General features: G+C 48.6%; 1 protein-coding gene across 14 annotated transcripts in view; it reads right to left on the reverse strand.

Moving 5' to 3' along the window:
• LOC105921370 (receptor-type tyrosine-protein phosphatase mu) overlaps positions 1-17700 on the reverse strand; it is a 134342-nt gene that overhangs the window by 80819 nt on the left and 35823 nt on the right. For all 14 annotated transcript variants that reach the window (XM_036125654.1, XM_036125657.1, XM_036125648.1 and 11 more), the window contains exons 3-9: positions 12258-12425; positions 10410-10519; positions 7052-7130; positions 6404-6519; positions 6151-6325; positions 3947-4059; positions 2688-2868 (exon numbers count right to left, since the gene is read on the reverse strand). In XM_036125654.1, the coding sequence (XP_035981547.1) occupies positions 2688-2868; positions 3947-4059; positions 6151-6325; positions 6404-6519; positions 7052-7130; positions 10410-10519; positions 12258-12425 (942 nt within the window). The remainder of the gene's footprint in view (positions 1-2687; positions 2869-3946; positions 4060-6150; positions 6326-6403; positions 6520-7051; positions 7131-10409; positions 10520-12257; positions 12426-17700) is intronic.

Consider the following 17700-nt stretch of genomic DNA (forward strand, 5'->3'; position numbering starts at 1 on the left):
GATCTGAGACGTTCCCTGGATGCTCTCCTTGGTGAGCTCCAGCACAGATGGAACATCTGATCAGAGGAGGTTCTGCTGCTGAGTTTGGTGGCAGCAGCAGGTCCAACATGTTAGTGTCACCATGCTGAGACGCCTCAGCGAGCTCTAAGTCCTAAAGCTTGTCTGATGGCCACACTGATTAATTATTAACCCCCCCCCCCCCCCCCCCACAGGGCTGCTGTATAATTCATCTGCAGTCAGATGAATAAATAAAAGCAGCTGAAGACACAGATGAGTTTTATCAGAGCGAACATGATCGCTCAGAAACACACCCACAGCCTGAGCTGCCAATCACACACACACATCTTTTCCTGCTGGTTTCCTGCTGTTCCCTCTGAGGAGCGCTTGTTTTCATCTGCTGACACCTTGGACGGGTGGAGGTTATCACACAGATGCTTCTCTGATCAGGAACCTCAACATCCTGAACACTAAACACAGCCATAAATAGAACGCCTAAACCTGTTGGAAACCATCTACCAGGATCCGCCGGTTCACCAGAATGTTCCAGTTACAGTTCTTCAACTCAAGAACCTCTACAAATCCCTGAAGAGAAGCAGAAACCATCTGAGGTTCCTTAATTCTCATGTGAAATAAGTGAAATCTGATTTCACAATAGAACCTCCAGTCAGATCCAACAGACCCTCTGCAACTCCTAAAACATCAGCAAGAACATTACAATATCTATAATGCAATCATTTAGAACCAAGAAGACCTCGATGAAAAGTCTAAAAATCTAAAACCTCACATCACAGAGAACTTCATCTTCATCGAGAAAGACCCAATGTTCTTCAGAGAAGATTTCAAACTAATCATAGACGTTCCTCACAGATCTATATTGTGTTCCAGTGGCCCCATTAAAATGATCAGAAATATCATTAGTGACCTTGACCAGAGCTGTTTCAGTGCTATGATGAGCTCTGAAGCCTGACTGAAACTCCTCAAGTAGGTCATTACTTTGTAAATGTTCACAAGATTAATAAGCAAATTGAAAGAAATCTAGATCTAACAGATCTAGCAGAACTTCCAGCCTATCCTAAACAGGATTGAGAACCATGGAAATATAAATCCATACAGAATCCAGAACCCCACAAGAAACAAAATCTAAATTTACTGAAATCTGTTTCTGTCAGAAAATATGTCCTAAAATCCATCATCTAAGGAACACTGAGAGGAACATCAGAATGTCCTCTAGAAGAACCTAGATCAGTTAAGGAGCTTCATCTTACCTCCATTAATATCAATCAGAACCTCAGAAAAAAAAACTTAAATTCCTTCCAGAACCACAGAGGGAGGTTCCTGGGGAGCAGAATCAGAGCAGAGAACATGTTCCACCCTCTGAATGAAGGTTCTCCACAGGAACGGTGACAGGAGGCCACAGAGGGACCTTTAAGGAGAACCTGGCAGAGGGGGGGGTGGAACATGTGTTTATTAGAAGGTGGCGGCGGCTGCGCTGAAAGCAGTCATGTTGCAGCAGGTCTGAGCGCCAGCGAGTCCAAACCTGACACGCTCATTCTCACACCGCCGCCTCAGGAACAGAAAAACACAGCAGCACCCGAACACACCGCCTGAGGAACAGAAAAACACAGCAGCACCCGAACACACCGCCGCCTGAGGAACAGAAAAACACAGCAGCACCCGAACACACCGCCTCAGGAACAGAAAAACACAGCAGCACCCGAACCCCCCCCCCCCCCCCCCATCCCCCCGGCATTCTCAGAGGATTAAAGAGCACACGACCGCGGACAGAACCCGGAGTACAGGCAGGCTTTTAAGCTGACACTGCGGTCATCATAGTAACTAATAGTATTATATTTATATTACCATAACTTAAATTGTTCTCATTAATTATGAAAAGCTCTGGGCTCAGGTAGAACCTGGATGGGGGAATGAGAACAGAGAAAAACTGAATATTCTGAATATTCATCATACTTGGAGTAAAATATGAGAACTAATAATAATAATAACAATAATAATACAGGTGTGTTATTGGTTAATCCTTATTTTTCTCTATAATCCACTTATTCTGCCAAAATAAATCGGAGTAATTACTCCATAAACAGCTTTCACTCTAAATGTATTTTTAATGAGCTGTAAATATTTATTATTAATGGAAGTTAAATATTTTATAACTCAGTTTGTGCTTCATGTGTTACTAGTGACATATGAAAAAGAACAGGACATAAAACCGCCAACATTTTGGAACCGAATCCTAATAAGAATAAATCTGGATAATAAATAAGAAGGAAACGTACGAAGAACAAAAACCTCCTGAGTTCTGCAGCTCAGTGGCTGCTGCACCTGTTTAATTAGTGAGCTAATTGCTAATCACATCCTGTTAGTTGTTTGCACACACATTAAACCAGTGTGTGTGTGTGTGTGTGTGTGTGTGTGTGTGTGTGTGTGTGTGTGTGTGTGTGTGTTCACCCACCCAGTAAACAACTGCGATGAGGGGTACAGTTTAAGCACTAAGGGCTAATGAGCGCCACGCTAACGAAGCACGCTGCCTTAACGAGCTCACCGCTAGCCATTAGCCACCTGATGAGCTAGCGCAGCTTAGCATTAATGAGTCCAACATTAACCTCCTGAAGAGAAGAGGAGGCGCACAGAGGAGCCATCCGTCAGGTAACTCCCACGCCAAGTCCACTCACCTGCACACTTGGTCCTGGCTCTGAGCGGCGGCCCGGGGCTTCCTGTCCCTCCTTCCAGGGGCCTGGTCAGCAGAACGCTGATCTCGTACTCCGTGTCTGGGTCCAGGTGTCCGATCTTATGGGTGGTCTTATCGACAGGTGTGGTGTCGATCAACATGCCCTTCATCGTACGGTACTCCACCTGGAAACCAGAACAACGTTGGAATCCAAAAGAAGAGTGGTGGTCTAGTGGTTAGAGCAGCGCTCGCACTCAGAGGAGGATGCTAGTACCCGGTTAGTTATAATGTATGTTTCAATGACAATAAAGATGATATTACTATTATTACTAATACTATTACAAAACCAGCGACCAGAACGTTTAAAGGGACCGTTGCTATTGGAAACAAGAACCTTGTTCTGGGTCACTAGTACATATTCCATCCATTTCTTATAGGCCTCTAATCTACTTAGATCTTCAGCAGAGACTACTAGAACCTGGTCAAAGATCTCTAGAACTTCAGTAGCTGATGTTTACACCAGGCCCAGAGGATGAACCAGAACGACAGACGACTCTGATTAACAAACGCCACAACTCCAGACTGTTCGTGTTCATTTATGAGCTCAGTCAGCAGAACACCAAAGGCAGAACCTGGGGGCCTGTTGGTGCAGCATGTGGGTCATTTATGGTGGACACACAGCGCTGAACAGGAAATATATCCTGGACCTGCAGCTCCCAGGAAGGAAATGAGTTGGAAAAGAGACACAGCGTCTGCAGGTCTGTGGAAAAGAAACCTTTTAAACCGAGCTAACAGCAGAACCCATGCAATATACGACCAGAACTTCATCACAACCCATGGCAACAGTTTTAGAGACAAATGCTTTGCTGTGGATTGTTTCCACTGTGTCTCCTCCAACGTAACCAGATCCTCATCAAGGTCCAGGGAAACCGCTAAAGGAGAACAGTAAAAGCTTTGAGAATTTGTCCTGGACCTTCATGAAAACTTCAACTAGCAGAAGCTCTCTTGGTGGTCCCAGATCTCCATGTGTGTATTTAGAAGTCCTTCTAGAACACCTCTAGTAACTGAACAGAGATCAGTAGAACCTGCTGAATGATCCCACACTCACCACTGAAATGGTTCTACGGTCCAATAGAACCACTCTCAGTTCTGAAATATAACCTGAGCTTCTGACTGGAACACAGATCTACTGAGCCATTACCTATACACATCACAGGTAAGCAGGTCCATGAGTTTGATTCTGAGCAATGGACCAGAACCCACCTCTCTCTCGATGATGGGTCCATCTCCATTGATGGAGTTGGCGTTGAGCTGGATCCACAGGTAGGTGGCACCAACCGCAGTGAGCTGAGGTGGGGCAATGGGTACCGGGGGTTCTGAGGGACCGAAAGAATCAGGATCAGTCCACCACATAGTCACAGCTACTCCTCAGGGTCTCACTGGTCTCTTAACGAGGGGAGAAAAAGTTAACGAGTTAATTAATATTCGTGACCTTCGGCGAATCACAGCAGACCTGGATTCTATTACCCAGAATCCTCAGAGGAGCTGCTCCACTTCCTCCTGACCCAGTTCATCCAACACACACACACACACACACACACACACACACACACACACACACACACACACACACACACTGAAACATGAGTGATGAAGAGTGTTTACAGTCCTTAGGTTGGGTCATGTGACCATTAAGCATCCCCTCACCAACCTGTGTGTGTGTGTGTGTGTGTGTGTGTGCGTGTGTGTGTGTGTGTGTGTGTGTGTTCTGATCCACTCTGCAGTAACTGACAAGCAGCAGAATCGTCTTCCTCATCTTCCTCCCTGACTGGGAGTCCAGGTGGGTTCATGGCTGATATTTAGATCCACAGGAAGGTTATAAATCAGAGAGCAGCCGATCGCAGATCAACATCCGCTCCTCAGGACCAGAACTGGTGGAGCGCTGACGGATCAGGTGACCCAGAGGAACCTTTCTCAGGTCCCTAACTGTCCTCCTGAGATCAACAGCAGGCTGACCTTCAGCTATAAATATCAGCGTTATAAACTTACAATAATAATGAATAATTTTAATGCTAATAACAATCATTAATGTTCTTATCATCTGACAAAAGGTTCTGGATATTGATGATGTAATGATCAGAAAGTCTTACAGCAAAAACCAACCGATCACTAAGGAGATCGCAGGAGGAGCTCTTCACAAAGATCCCTGTGATCAATAAACTCTGCGGTTCTTTGGTTCCTCAGCAAGAACCAATCCTCCCTGGACCCAGGAAGGTTCAGAGCAGCCGGCGGTTCTGACAGACTGGATCAGGTGACTTCACAAGGAGACATTAAACGTTACTGGGACCGGTCCGGCTCAAAGCATGAAACTTCTTTCAATGTTCTCCAGAGAACGGATGTGGGAACAGATCGGACCGACTCCCAGAAATCCCTGCAGCAGCTGCAGATAAAAGATTCGCTTGGCGGCCGTCTGACGGTCACAACACGCCTAACGAGTCACGCAGCTACGTGTCAGCGTGCACACGAGCTGCCACAGGACAGAGAGGCTTTTACTTTGAAGGGATTCATCTTCAAAACAAAGAAAAATAACAAGTCTTTTTAAAGGTTTATAGTGCGATATAGTGTGATTTATTTTATTTACCATACCTGCCCTTAAGATTGCCTGACCTGTAATATTTTCCTCTATTAACAGAAGTTGCCTCTATTAGTCCGTTCTTGAGAGAGTGATTCAGGCCGAATCCTCTGGGCAGCGCGTAGGTGAGACGTGCTGTGCATTAGCGAGAGAACACGGACTAACTTCAATATTCATCGCTTTCCTACCTCACAACACGTCACGCCTCTAAACAAAGACCTGAGCAGACGCAGCGGCAGATGCTTTTCCTCTTCTCCACTGCACATTCACAACTCTGCTGTCATTACAGGTGGTCACCAGAGGGGGCGACGTCTGCAAAAACCCTGGAACTAACCGAGTACCGAGTCCCTTTCTATGGCCTAACCCTGACCTCGTCCTACCCATCACCAGTACATACCAACCCTGACCTAACCAACCCTAACTTAACCAACCCTGACCTAACCAACCCTAACTTAACCAACCATAACCTAACCAACCCTAACTTAACCAACCATAACCTAACCAACCATAACCTAACCAACCCTAACCCTAACCAACCCTGACCTAACCAACCCTGACCTAACCAACCATAACCTAACCAACCATAACCTAACCAACCCTAACTTAACCAACCATAACCTAACCAACCATAACTTAAGCAGCGGGTTAGGCTTGAAAAATATGTTTCCTGTTTAAATCCACTCAGCTGGAACTACAAGCACACACACACACACACACACACACACACACACACACACACACACACACACACACACACACACAGTGACGCCAGTCAGGTGAGATGACATGCACACAGGTGAAGACATCCAGCAGCCAATCAGAGGCCAGCACTCACGTTTAACTGTGAGTTCAGCATAGGAGGACACGCCCACGCCTTGCTCTGATTGGGTAATGCAGCGGTAGCGTCCAGAGTCGCTTTTGGTGGTGTTCTTGACATCGAAGCTCGCCACGTACCGGCGAGGGTTCACCGGTTTGGTTTCCTTGGCGATAGCCTGGCGACCTCCCATGCCCTGCGACGGAGGAGAGGCCGTCAGACACGAAGGCGGCGTAACGAGATCATTACCTGACGTCAGAGCGAGCATGATCACCTGCAGGTAGAGGAACAGGTGACTCTGTGGCTGCCCGTTCACCGTGCACTGGAACGTGGCCGTCTGGCCGGCGTTCACCTCCACGCCTTTAATGTGCAGCGGGTGTGGCGTGCTCACTGAGGACACACACATCATTATCAACAGGGACACCTAGTCTGATGAGGCAGGCTACAGTAAGTCATCTGCTGTGTGTTTCTGACCTTAAAACAGGCCCAGAAACACAATGTGTCACAGTTGATTCAAGGCACACACACACACACACACACACACACACACACACACACACACACACTGTTCTGTGGGTTCCTTAAAAAACAAAGCAGCATCTAAACTGGCTCTTTGGACGAGCAGCTAGATAAACAGACGCATGGATCAAAGTCCATGCTAATCAATTTATATTTAATGAGCTCCCCTGCCTACACACACATACACACACACACACACACACACACATACACAATAACACACATACACAATAACACACATACACAATAACACACACACATACACACTTTGACCTTGTTTCTACGATGCCAGCTCAACTTTTAACATTGTTATCCAATTAGGTGGTCAAACTTCGTTAACCAATTAGAGGCCTGCTCTATGAGGGGCGGGGCTTTCTGTAATTGTGTGTGTGTGTGTACTTACTGCACTGATGTCCCTGCAGAGTGATGTCTTTGATGGCCAGGACTCCTCTCTGACCGGTGCTGACCGCCTCAAACACCACCTTACAAACACAGATCAGTCCACAGCTGATGATCAGAGACCAGACGGTCCAAGTGTCTCTAGGCTGAGGTCCCAGTCACAAGAGTTTACTCTTTATTCAAACTCTTCTTCATGAAAAAAATAGTTTTATTGGAAACTTCAAGCATCTACTGAAATACCAAACATGCTGGAGCCCAACTGTTGGATGAGCAAACTTGTTGTCTAAAGGCTGGTTCACAAAGCAGGAGTTTTCACCCAGATCTCCTAGAGGCGGCGGTTATCGGCGCGTCTCTTAAAAGAGATTATTCTGCCGTGTGTGATTTGTTAAGAGTCGACACCGGTTCGACCTCGAGTCGCGGGATATTCAACATGTTGGATATTCAACATGTTGGACAGTCCTACCCTGATATCCTAGCATGTGTGGTGTTCCCAGAGGACAAATGAGCACGCAGCCTGTTGAATGTGAAAGAACAGAGAACTCAGGGACAGCATTGTGCCCAGGTACTGAGGCTAAGTCATTATTACTTGTGCATGTGGTGTTTGTACTGAAAGCCTGAAGACACTGGTCCAGAAGTCTTGGTCTAAGTTTCTTTTCTCCACCAGTTCTCAGATGTTCAGATTGGACCAAAATACATTAAAAAGAAAGGCTTCCTTCGTGGGTTTTTGTATTAATGTCCCATATGTTTGAACTTCAAATATTCTCCGTCCATTAAACGTCTTCAGTTGGCTTTTTACAGCTTTCTCTCACTTTAATGTGTTCAGCTGTTTAACTGTGAGACGTTCTCTCTGAAATAAGGAGCTTTAATGAACGTAGCGAGGCCCGACTGGAACAACAAACAGGAAACCTTCTGATGACAGTGATTCACGTTCTAATGAGCCTCTCATGGATGCTTCAGCTGTGGCATTCTCTGGGAATCTTTTCCTCCAAACACTCAGAGTGTGTGTGCGCGTTCCACAATCTTATCACCACGGAAACTGCTGCCACACTTCCTGTAGGGGCCCAAAACAGGAAGCACTCCTCCCTCCATCTGATTTCCTCCACTTCCTGTTCCAACACTCGTTCCCCACACTGCCTTTCCTTCTCTCCATCCTGCCTCCTCTCTCTCTCTCTCTCTCTCTCTCTCTCTCTCTCTCCCTCGTTAACTCCATCACTAATGAGGTGGATGTGTTGTTGCCGTGGTGATGTAGCTAATTAGTGTGCCATGCTGTGATGATGGGGCAGCAGCTTTAAACACCTGCATGTGTGTCTCTGATTGGCTGCTCAACTCAAAATCACTCTTTCTTCCTCTGTGGAGAAACTTGACTGGAACCTTAGAACCGAGGCTGAACCCGATGGTTCTCTGGGTGTGATGTCATCAGAACTTTAGCCCGGTATCACTTTATTTGCTTTCTAGTTTTAACCAACAGATCCAATTCTGCTTTCCTTCCTGTGATCCAAACGTTGCCGTAAAAAAGAAGCTATTTCCTCCTGAAATTACACACCTGACATAAATCAAGTAAATTCCCACAGCTATAAATTGTAAATGCAAACTTTTGGTATCTGTGTGAAGGTAAGACAATAAAGAATGTTATTCCAGTATTGTAAATGTCACTATGTCTGATTTATATGTGATTAAACAAAGAAAAAAAATTCTGAAACTCAACCAACTTTCTATTTCCACATCTTAGCTATAACTGCTGCTAATCTGGACTGAATCAGCTGAAGAATATTTGCTCCAAAAAGTTTTTAGTGGGCAGTGGGACAGGCGACCTGTGATTTTGGCACAACTTTGCCAAATGTACCAAATGTGTTTTTCACCTGATGAAAGGGAATCTGGTCAAATAAAAGTTCTGGTTTCTATTGTAGGGTTCCTTCTGATAACGAAGCCTTTGGTCATGAGAGTTACCCTGATACCATCAACATGTAGCACTTTGCACAGCCTGGTATTAATAAAATGAAGAGAATTGAGTTATGTTCTGCCTTGTGACGTCTTAAAAAAGCTTCTAGTGCTGTCAGTTTCCTCTCCTGCTCCACCCTAATGACAGACGTTCAGAGAGGAAAGACAGCACTGAAGAAATGTTTATACTGAACAAGCTGCAGCTGCACTGCTCTGGGGAAGCCCCTGTGTGTCAGACTTAGAACCGACGAGAAGAACAGAACTGAGGGTTAGAACCGACCCTACGAGAAGAACAGAACTGAGGGTTAGAACAGAACTGAGGGTTAGAACAGAACTGAGAGTTAGAACAGAACTGAGGGTTAGAACAGAACCAACTAGAGGAAAGCATGAAGACAGAAGTCCTGGCAGCAGGAAACGATCTCAGAGATGTTTTTGTAGCGCCTAAAACTCACTGACTGCTGAGTCCTGAGGCCTCGTGTGCTGCTGTGCTATGAGTCTGTAAATCGCTGTTTCTGTGCGTGTGTGTGTGTGTGTGCGTGTGTGTGTGTGTGTGTGTGTGTGTGTGTGTGTGTGTGTGTGTGTGTGTGTGTGTTGCAGCAATTAGCCACAGCCCTGGTGCAGTTAGACAGAGCTTTCAAAGCCACATGAAGAAGCTTCACTACAGATCAACCACATCCAAGCAGAGCATGTCTGAGCTGCAGTTTCTATTTCTGGGTCTGAGCGGGTCCACAGAACCAGAACGGTCTGAGTGGGTCCACAGAACCAGAACGGTCTGAGCGGGTCCACAGAACCAGAACGGTCTGAGCGGGTCCTCAGAACCAGAACGTTCTGAGCGGGTCCACAGAACCAGAACGGTCTGAGCAGGTCCACAGAACCCGAACGATCTGAGCGGGTCCACAGAACCAGAACAGTCTAAGCAGGTCCACAGAACCAGAACGGTCTGAGCGGGTCCACAGAACCAGAACGGTCTGAGTGGGTCCACAGAACCAGAACGGTCTGAGCGGGTCCACAGAACCAGAACGGTCTGAGCGGGTCCTCAGAACCAGAACGTTCTGAGCGGGTCCACAGAACCAGAACGGTCTGAGCAGGTCCACAGAACCCGAACGATCTGAGCGGGTCCACAGAACCAGAACAGTCTAAGCGGGTCCACAGAACCAGAACAGTCTAAGCAGGTCCACAGAACCAGAACGTTCTGAGCGGGTCCACAGAACCAGAACGGTCTGAGCAGGTCCACAGAACCCGAACGTTCTGAGCGGGTCCACAGAACCAGAACCTCACTAGGCTGAAGCTGTTTCAGGTCTGGTTCGGTGCTCCAGGTTCAGTGAGTGTCTTAGGTTCATTCACAGCAATATAACAAATTAGAGTTTTTAGCAATCCGAGTGAAGGACGTCTGCAGCTACCTGGTCTGCAGGTGTGGGAGTTACCTGGTAGTGATTTGGCCAGAAGGTGGATACAGCAAGCTCCACCCCTTTCCAGATATGGTAGGCGGGGCCAGATGAGTTGATGACCGGAATTCCCAGAGGGCTGTTGTTCTCTGCAGGTCAAACACACACCATGACACACCTGAGAATTCCACCCACACACCTGAAAGCTCCACCCACACACCTGAGAGCTCCACCCACACACCTGAGAGCTCCACCCACACACCTGAGAGCTCCACCCACACACCTGAGAACTCGACCCACACACCACAGAGCTCCACCCACACACCACAGAGCTCCACCCACACACCACAGAGCTCCACCCACACACCTGAGAACTCCACCCACACACCACAGAGCTCCACCCACACACCACAGAGCTCCACCCACACACCTGAGAACTCCACCCACACACCACAGAGCTCCACCCACACACCACAGAGCTCCACCCACACACCTGAGAGCTCCACCCACACACCTGAGAACTCCACCCACACACCACAGAGCTCCACCCACACACCACAGAGCTCCACCCACACACCTGAGAGCTCCACCCACACACCTGAGAACTCGACCCACACACCTGAGAGCTCCACCCACACACCTGAGAGCTCCACCCACACACCTGAGAACTCGACCCACACACCACAGAGCTCCACCCACACACCTGAGAGCTCCACCCACACACCTGAGAGATCCACCCACACACCACAGAGCTCCACCCACACACCTGAGAGCTCCACCCACACACCTGAGAGATCCACCCACACACCACAGAGCTCCACCCACACACCACAGAGCTCCACCCACACACCACAGAGCTCCACCCACACACCTGAGAGATCCACCCACACACCACAGAGCTCCACCCACACACCTGAGAGCTCCACCCACACACCTGAGAACTCGACCCACACACCACAGAGCTCCACCCACACACCTGAGAGCTCCACCCACACACCTGAGAGCTCCACCCACACACCTGAGAACTCCACCCACACACCACAAAGCTCCACCCACACACCACAGAGCTCCACCCATACTCCTGAGAGCTCCACCCACACACCACAAAGCTCCACCCACACAACCACAGAGCTCCACCCACACACCACAATGCTCCGCCCACACACCTGAGAGCTCCACCCACACACCACAGAGCTCCACACACACCACAGAGCTCCACCCACACACCACGGAGCTCCACCCACACACCACAGAGCTCCACCCACACACCACAATGTTCCGCCCACACACCTGAGAGCTACACACACACAACGGAGCTCCACCCACACACCCCAAAGCTCCACCCACACAACTGAGAGCTCCACCCACACCACAGAGCTCCACCCACACCACAGAGCTCCACCCACACACCACAGAGCTCCACCCACACCACAGAACTCCACCCACACACCGCAGAGCTCCACCCACACACCACAGAGCTCCACCCACACACCACAGAGCTCCACCCACACACCACGGAGCTCCACCCACACACCACAGAGCTCCACCCACACCACAGAGCTCCACCCACACACCACAGAGCTCCACCCACACCACAGAACTCCACCCACACCACAGAGCTCCACCCACACCACAGAGCTCCACCCACACACCACAGAGCTCCACCCACACCACAGAACTCCACCCACACCACAGAGCTCCACCCACACACCACAGAGCTCCACCCACACACCACAGAGCTCCACCCACACCACAGAACTCCACCCACACACCACAGAGCTCCACCCACACACCTGAGAGCTCCACCCACACACCACAGAGCTCCACCCACACCACGGAGCTCCACCCACACACCACGGAGTTCCGCCCACACACCACAGAGCGCACCTTTAATGTAGACATTGAGGGTTGCGGGTGCGGCGCCCTCTCGGCCTCCTGCCTGGTAGAACTGGAAGCTCAGGCAGTGAGTGTCGTTCTCTCTGAGCGGTGGCAGCAGCAGCTGAGCACGCTGACCGATGTAACGGCCCGACGTGTTCACAAACAGGAAGGAAGAACCTAAGGGTCACCAGATAAGACAAAAAAAGCCTGTAGACTTTCACAATAAAAGCCCAAGTTGCCAGACTACAACAAATAAAATACTCTCTTTTGAAGGTAATAAAGAACAGCCCACTCCTCCCTGAGCATCATGGTTCTATAATTAGGCTGCTTACAAAACAAAAATATATTGTTTTCACTGTTGAAATAAGAGTTATACACATGCAGTATATATATTTCAGATTAAAAGCACTAAGCTATAAAAAGATGATGGTTACCTAAAGAGATGGGACAATAAAAGCATTAAAGCAGACTATCAATAATTCATCAGCAGCACTGAGACACAAACTGCTCGTTCGGTGCAAAGTGGAACGCTTTAATAGGAAGACTTCAGAATAAAAGCACTGAAGTGTGTGTGTGCAGGTCCACACCCTCATTAGTGTGCGTTCATGCCTCCATGTCCTGACTACAGCTGTCAGTCATCCACGCTCGCTGCCTTCACTTCCTTTAAGTCTGTTTCTACAAAGTTTCTGTGAAATTCTAATTATTCCCACTTTATAAACTCTCTGTGTGGGTTGAAGGGCGTCTCCATAGTAACAGCAGGAGAGCAAGCGGCCTGTGGCGAAGCCTCGGCGGTACGGCTGTCAGTCCTGTTCCCTGAAAATGTAATCTATTAAACCAATCTACTCTGGTCAGGCAGAGAAATTAGAAGATACCAAAGTTTTTATAAGAATCCCAGAATCTGCCTTGATGCTGCTGCAGAGTCCTGGTGATCTGGTCAGCTCAACAAACTGGACCCGTCCAGAAGAAGAGCTGTTTGGCTCCATAACAGAAGATGATCCAGATGCCAGCCCTGGACGAACATCTGGAATGGGCTCAGCCAGCAGCTGAACGTTCTGCTGTGGTCTAAATAACAGTACCCGGTTCGATCCCCAGCGGCGCCACTCTGGGTCCCTGAGCAAGACCCTTAACCCCAGATTGCTCCTCAGGCGCCGCACATGGCAGCCCACTGCTCCCCAAGGGTGATGGGTTAAAAGCAGAAGTGAATTTCTCCATTGTGAGATCAATAAAGTTCAATCATTATTATTATTATTATTATTATTATTATTATTATTATTATTATTATTATTATTATTAACATCAATGAAGAAGCTTTGGACCAGCATCAACCTCCTGTTCAGCACGGCAGAGGCTCTGTGATGCTGAGGGCTGCTCCTCCTCCAGAGAACCTTGTTAGAGAACATGGAACCAGGAAGCACCAGGACGTCCAGAGGGAACGTCTAGTTTCCTCTGAGCAGAAACGAGTCCTCGCTGGTTCTGCCGGGTCAGAACCAGCGTAGGTCCAGCCTCCAGTCCTGGACTGGACAGCAGCAGAATCTATCAGAACTATTCTGACTGCTCCCCAAAGGGATGGGTTAAGATGCAGAGAAGACATTTCATTGTGATGTATGTTTGAATGACAATAAAGATGATATTACTAATATTACTAAATGAATGAATGATGAATGGAGGAATGATGAATGAATGATGGATGGATGAATGAATGATGGATGAATGATGAATGGATAAATGGATGAACGATGGAGGAATGATGGATGAATGATGAATGGATAAATGGATGAACGATGGAGGAATGATGGATGAATGGATGAACGATGGAGGAATGATGGAAGAATGGATGAATGATGGATGAATGATGAATGGATGAATGATGAATGAATGATGGATGATTGATGAATGATGGATAAACGAATGAATGATGGAGGAATGATGGATGAATGATGAATGGATGAATGATGAATGAATGATGGATGATTGATGAATGATGGATAAACGAATGAATGATGGATGAATGATGGATGAATGATGAATGGATGAATGATGAATGAATGATGGATGATTGATGAATGATGGATAAACGAATGAATGATGGAGGAATGATGGATAAACGATGGATGGATGGATAAATGAATGACAGATGAATGAATGATGAATGGATGGATGAATGCATGAATGATGGATGAATGATGGATAAACGAATGAATGATGGAGGAATGATGGATAAACGATGGATGGATGGATAAATGAATGAAAGATGAATGGATGATGGATGGATGAATGAATGATGAATGGATGAATGAATGATGGATAAATGGATGATTGATGAATGAATGGATGAATGATGGATAAATGGATGAATGATGGATGAATGGATGAATGATGAATGGATGAATGGATGATTGATGGATGAATGATGGATGGATGTATGATGGATGAATGAATGAATGAATGGATGAATGATGGATGAATGGATGAATGAATGAATGAATGGATGAATGATGGATGAATGGATGAATGAATGGATGAATGATGGATGAATGGATGAATGAATGATGGATGGATGAATGAATGAATGAATGAATGGATGAATGATGGATGAATGGATGAATGAATGATGGATGAATGGATGAATGAATGAATGAATGAATGAATGGATGGATGAATGAATGATGAATGGATGATTGACAGCCAGATGAAGTCAGTGTGAGGCGGGTCTCCTCCAGGCTGCAGCAGGTTCTGGACCTCCTGAGCTGGGACCTGCGGGCCTTCAGAGGAACCTGGAGAACCGCTCCAGAACCGCTGCTCTCTGAAAGCGGCTGCAGGAATCTGTGGGTGACACAAAGCGCATCGACCCGCAGACCCAAACGGCCGCTTCGCCCTGAGATCCATTTAATCTGGGCCGGGCCGGTACCGGCCGGGTGTGTCAGCAGATCAATAGCCCTTGAGGAGCATCGATTAGAAAAACAAGAGGTTTAATCAGGCAGCGGCAGGGAGCGAGGAAGAGGAGGACAAAGCTGCTGATGAAGAACACAAGCCCTGATGAGTTCATTCACATGGAAATGTTCTGATTAGCGCTTGTTTCTCACAGGCTGCTTCTCTGAGCCGGCCCGGTCCAAACCTTACAGGAGTTCTGCTGGGTTCTGAGCCGGCCCAGTCCAAACCTTACAGGAGTTCTGCTGGGTTCTGAGCCGGTCCGGTCCAAACCTTACAGGAGTTCTGCTGGGTTCTGAGCCGGCCCGGTCCAAACCTTACAGGAGTTCTGCTGGGTTCTGAGCCGGTCCGGTCCAAACCGTACAGGAGTTCTGCTGGGTTCTGAGCCGGCCCGGTCCAAACCTTACAGGAGTTCTGCTGGGTTCTGAGCCGGCCCGGTCCAAACCGTACAGGAGTTCTGCTGGGTTCTGAGCCGGTCCGGTCCAAACCGTACAGGAGTTCTGCTGGGTTCTGAGCCGGCCCGGTCCAAACCTTACAGGAGTTCTGCTGGGTTCTGAGCCGGCCCGGTCCAAACCTTACAGGAGTTCTGCTGGGTTCTGAGCCGGTCCGGTCCAAACCGTACAGGAGTTCTGCTGGGTTCTGAGCCGGCCCGGGTGGAGGAGGACGTTCCTCTCTGCAGCGCTGCGTTCTGCAGGAAAGCACCACCAAAAACCCTTAAAGCCCCACAGGGAGCATGTGACACCTCACAGGCCGCCATCATCCCCTCACAGCGCCGATGACATCATCAGCCCGCGATGACATCATCAGCCCGCGATGACATCATCAGCCCGCAATGACATCATCAGCCTGCTAAAGCCCGCTTTGTGGACCCAGGCGTCACTTTGAGAGCCAGAGGAACAAACTGCAGCCTTGGACTCAAAAACACTCTCAGCTGCCATCCGTGTCCCGGCGCTTGTTCTCCTCGTTAACCTCCCGCCCCTCTCACCTGTCGGCCAATCACAGCTGACCCCTGCCAGCTGCAAACCAATCCCGTCAGAGCCAGCTCTCACACACACACAGTAACACACACACACACACACACACACACACACACACACACGGAGGCGTAATTCTATTACCGGAGTTGTATCGAGACGTGAGGAGAGGCAGCTGCAGCGCATTGAGGAGATTTACCAACCCCCCCCCCCCCCCAGCAGGAAGTGTGTGTGTGTGTGTGTGTGTTACTGTGTGTGTTAATGTGTGTGTGTGTGTGTGTGTGTGTGTGTGTCCTGCCTTCCTGCTCTCAGGGATTTATTTCAGGAGCTGATTGAAAGTTCACATTTCTGAGAACATCAAACTTCAGTTTAAAGGCGCAGTCACACATTTATTTAACACACAGGCAGTAGAACCATTGTGGACCAGAACCAGAACCAGAACCAGAACCAGAACCAGAACCAGAACCAGAACCAGGCAGCTAGCCTCTGACCTTTAGTTCTCAGTCACCATGTCAGTCAGCATCAGGAGTACGGCAGCAATGAACGGACCAGAACACGGTGATGATGCCTCTGGAAGCTCTCTGATGTTCTCCAGTTTATCTGGGTGAGGATCTGACATCTGCAGACAGATTCAGCATCGCGTCCACATTGCTGGGGGGGGGTTCAGTTGGGGGGGGTTTCAGGTGGACATGTCCTGGTCTCTGCAGTCCTGTAATGTGACACAGATCCTGCAGACCAGACCCTCACCTGCGTCCAGGTGGGCTTCCCTCTGATAGGTCCACCACCTGGGCATTGTTAATGTTGGAGCTCCTTCAGTGTCCACATCCTGACTCTGTGTTCTGAAGGTTTTCTACTCGGCTCAGGTTGCCGTCCTGGTAAGCAGAGCTCTTTAAGCCAGCTGGCATTCAGTGTGCAGCAACAGGTGGGGGAGGGGCAGCACCCCACAGTATAATATGGGACAGCAGAAGAAGTCCACGGAGACTCCAGATAAGATCGGCCGTGCAGCTGGCACGAGGACGCAGGAACCAAGAGTACTGGGTGACCCGCAGAGATGAGTGGGTTCTGCTGGTCCAGTTGGTTCCCTGGACCAGAACCGGGTCAGAACACTGAGCTGCAGGAACAAAAGGATCTAATAAAACACGTGAGCTAGGTCAGGGCTGATGTCAGTGACCTGCGTGGTGAGGAACACATGTCCGGGTCTTCAGCTCTGCTGCAATGGCCTAGTCAAAGTTCAGAGCCGTCAGACGTGAAGATCTCTGCTGACCAGAGACAACGGTCCAGCCTGGAGGAACGGGTCAGAACCCCAGAGTCCAGATGAGGCGAGATCATGGAGCTGCTGCTGAAGGCTCCACAGATACCGACTGCAGGGGGGGGGGGGGGGGGGGGGGGATAGTTCTGCACTCCAAAGGGTTCTGGTATTTTCTGTTTGATTCACAGTAAAGATAATCCATCAACATGTTCTGGAGATGAAACGGAGCAAACTGAGAGCTGGGCGGAGCTCCTCAGTGGAAGGAAAGCCGAATGCTCCACCAGACCAAGAGAACCCTGAA

This window comes from Fundulus heteroclitus, chromosome 21 (genome assembly GCF_011125445.2).
Source record: "Fundulus heteroclitus isolate FHET01 chromosome 21, MU-UCD_Fhet_4.1, whole genome shotgun sequence".
Taxonomy (NCBI): Eukaryota; Metazoa; Chordata; class Actinopteri; order Cyprinodontiformes; family Fundulidae; genus Fundulus; species Fundulus heteroclitus.